Source organism: Carassius gibelio, chromosome B16 (genome assembly GCF_023724105.1).
Source record: "Carassius gibelio isolate Cgi1373 ecotype wild population from Czech Republic chromosome B16, carGib1.2-hapl.c, whole genome shotgun sequence".
Taxonomy (NCBI): Eukaryota; Metazoa; Chordata; class Actinopteri; order Cypriniformes; family Cyprinidae; genus Carassius; species Carassius gibelio.
Window position 1 is genome coordinate 11,484,099 of NC_068411.1, and position 3,220 is coordinate 11,487,318.

Genomic DNA, 3,220 nt, shown 5'->3' on the forward strand with positions numbered 1-3,220 from the left:
TTTTGGAACAGAAATACTCCTTCAAACGTACAACTTAATTTTTGAAACTTTGTCCATGTTTAGCATGGGAATCCAACTATTTAACAGTGTAAAAAACTCAGTATGCATGAAATAGCATTTCACCCCCCCTTTAAGACAACTGGATTTTGAATGCACCACCTTTCTTTTGTCATACACATCAATGTGGTTAGTACATTTCAAGTCAATCAACTTTACATTCCATATTTTGTCTTTAAACCTGTCCTCATGTACGTGTCAAATCTGGTTTTCATTTGAAGCAGAATGTCCTGTTTAGTTATATAAGCTCAAAATATTGTAGACAGTGTGTAACATGTACACACATGGACACACATACTGACTAAGAATTATTATATACAACAAGTTTCTTCATTAACTTTTTCAGTGATTTTTTAAATAAACATTATTATTATTATTGTTTTATTTTAATCTTTTGTAAAATATTTTAGCTTTTTAAACAAATGCTTAAAATAAAACAGGGTGTAGCTGGGCAGAGTGGTTAATAATGCTTTGTGGGTAATAATGCTATTATGATTAAGAAAAATCTATTAATTTGAATATTTTGATAAAAAAAAAAGAGTTTTGAATAACACATCTGATCAGCTTAGACTTAATTTTTTTATCACCAGTAAAGTCATGCTCGTTATTTAAACATTTTTAGAATACAAAATATTTTGTATTGGCCCTTTTAAATCCTTTACTAGTTCTGATTGTTATCTGATATTAGTATTCATTCAGTTACGTATTCCCGAAAAGTGTCAGCTGATTTATGATACAAACAAAAACAAAATTCCTTCTCAAAATGTTTTTTTTTTTTTTTTTTTTTATGTATTTAAAAAATGTTCCAAAACATTCTTCATCTAAATGACTGAAAAGAATAGGCTGGACCAGCAAGAGAGTATAAATAAAGGCTTGTTTAACCATCCTACTCAAGGAACACCCTCTTAGGCTCAACCAGGTAATGGCATCATATAGCAATTAACAATATAATACTAACAATAAAATCATGAATATATCGTGAATATATATATATATATATATATATATATATATATATATATATATATATATATATATATATATATATATATATATATATATATATAATTATTATTTTTTTTATTATTATCATTATTAACGATACATGTATTTATTAATTTGTGAATACAGTAAAAAAGATTATATATATGTTCGTTTTTAAAAACTAATTATAAGTTGGCACTATTTGATGTCTTAGCAATAAATAGCAATCTACAATGTTCTATCTAGATTCACAGGAACAGTGGACAGATAACAATCAAAAATGCTGCATCATTTTCTGGTACTCTCTGCCCTTTGTGCCATGAGCATGACCATGCGTAAGTATCACTAACTGCTCAGCTCAATACAAATATGGTGCGATAAATAAATCAACACTGACTTACTGATTATGCATGAAGTGCTTACTGTTATTTTGTATCACACTGTTAGAATTAGGCATTAAATGTAGCATAACAATGGATTTTTTTTTTTTGTTGTATAACTTAAACAGTCAAACTAAAGGTTCCAACTGAAACCAAAAAAAAAAGAAAAAAAAGAAAAGAAAACAGCTGATCACTTACAGATGATAATCTATTATCTTTTTAGCTTTACCTGATTTTTACTCATACTCCCCTGCTGCTGGGGAAGGCAGTGGAACCGAATTTTCCACTGCACATGAGGGTCGCATCACTGGAGTCAGAGTCTATGAATATCCCTACTATGGATACTACTCTAACAATTTTCTCAATGGGTAGGTTTCCCCAAGTGCAAGCAGATAGTCACACATTGGATAACTTCTTATCTAGTTCATAAGAACCTGAACTGTTGTAATTATTATACTTGTTACCTTACATAAAACCATTTTTCCACTAATTATACACTTCATATTTCAAATAGCATATTTAACATTGTATTTTTAGATTCTGTATTGTTTTTAATGGTCTAGTTGTATGATTTTTAGCTCTGAATTATTTTAAAGTAATGGCACATATTTTATCTGTTTAGGATCCAGTTTAAATATAACAGTAACTGGACAGATTTGGTTGGCATAAACTCCTATGGCAATGAAAAGGAGATGACACTCTCAAAAAATGAACATTTTGTTCAGATCTCAGGAAAGTATTATTCTGGTTACATCAGTGAGCTCATGTTCGTCACTAACAAGGGGCGCTCTTTCAAAGTGGGGCAGCCTTACGGACTTTCATTCAACTTCTACCCAACCCACGATGGAAGTGAGCTACGCTTCATCAGCGGTCGTCACAATGGAAATGCCCTTACCTCCATTGGGGCTCATTGGGCTGTCTACAACAATTCCACTAAATAATGTCAGGAATAATGTCATATTCTCACATAAACATTATGTGTTTATGTGAGAAAAAAGGCCAGTAAACAATGAGCGTGTTTTTCTTGAGCTCTTTATGGGAGATTACATTTTGGGAAGTTTTTGAGCTGTCAATTAAACACTAAGAAGATTGGAATGAAATTGTTTTATTTCTAATGATGCTTTAAGGGTTTCTCCTTTAACACAATAATTCCCAAAAGGCTCTTGTAACGATTTTTTCCTGAATATTATTTTTTTTCTTTTTCAATTTCACTTTTAATACACAAAGGTACATTTTTATTTAAGCTAACGATTAGAAGTTTTGAAATTTATTTTAATTAAAACATTTTTATGTTATTATGTTAGATCACAATAAAACTGGCTTATTAAAACATGCAGTTGCCGAGGCTTTTTCATTTATTTTTTCCATTTTTTATGTATCCACCTTTTTCTTCAATGCGGAAGTAAGCCTGGGTGAGATTTCTGTTTCATTATGCACTATAGGGAAATAACAAGAAGAATAACAACATGCAATCAATGGTAAAACTGTTAGCACTACAAACCAGTGTACTCATAATTAAGAAAATGCATTACAATTATATGGTAAGGCACACCAATTTGCAATATCATGCCGCAAAACAAGCTGTTTTGTACAGCTAAAAAATGCTGGATGCGGATCATACTTGAAACCAGGCAGAAAAAATTACAAATGGCCACACCCACTCTTACAGGAAAGAAATTGATTTTATTGTTTTTACCCTTGACACGCACTTCTTATCAGACTTAAAAATGAATATACATATGTAAAACTTGGACAACGTTAACCAAGTATGAACTAAACAACAAATGATTTCAATATTT

The 3,220-nt window shown here is 30.5% G+C and overlaps 1 protein-coding gene across 1 annotated transcript; it reads left to right on the forward strand.

The window, feature by feature from the left end:
- The first annotated feature begins 1,282 nt into the window (after window positions 1-1,282).
- LOC127974918 (zymogen granule membrane protein 16-like) lies at window positions 1,283-2,669 on the forward strand. Its single transcript, XM_052578509.1, has 3 exons — window positions 1,283-1,376; window positions 1,645-1,789; window positions 2,044-2,669. Exons 1-3 carry the CDS (start codon window positions 1,322-1,324, stop codon window positions 2,360-2,362), a joined length of 519 nt encoding a protein of 172 aa, XP_052434469.1. The 5' UTR covers window positions 1,283-1,321; the 3' UTR covers window positions 2,363-2,669.
- The last annotated feature ends 551 nt before the right edge of the window (window positions 2,670-3,220 follow it).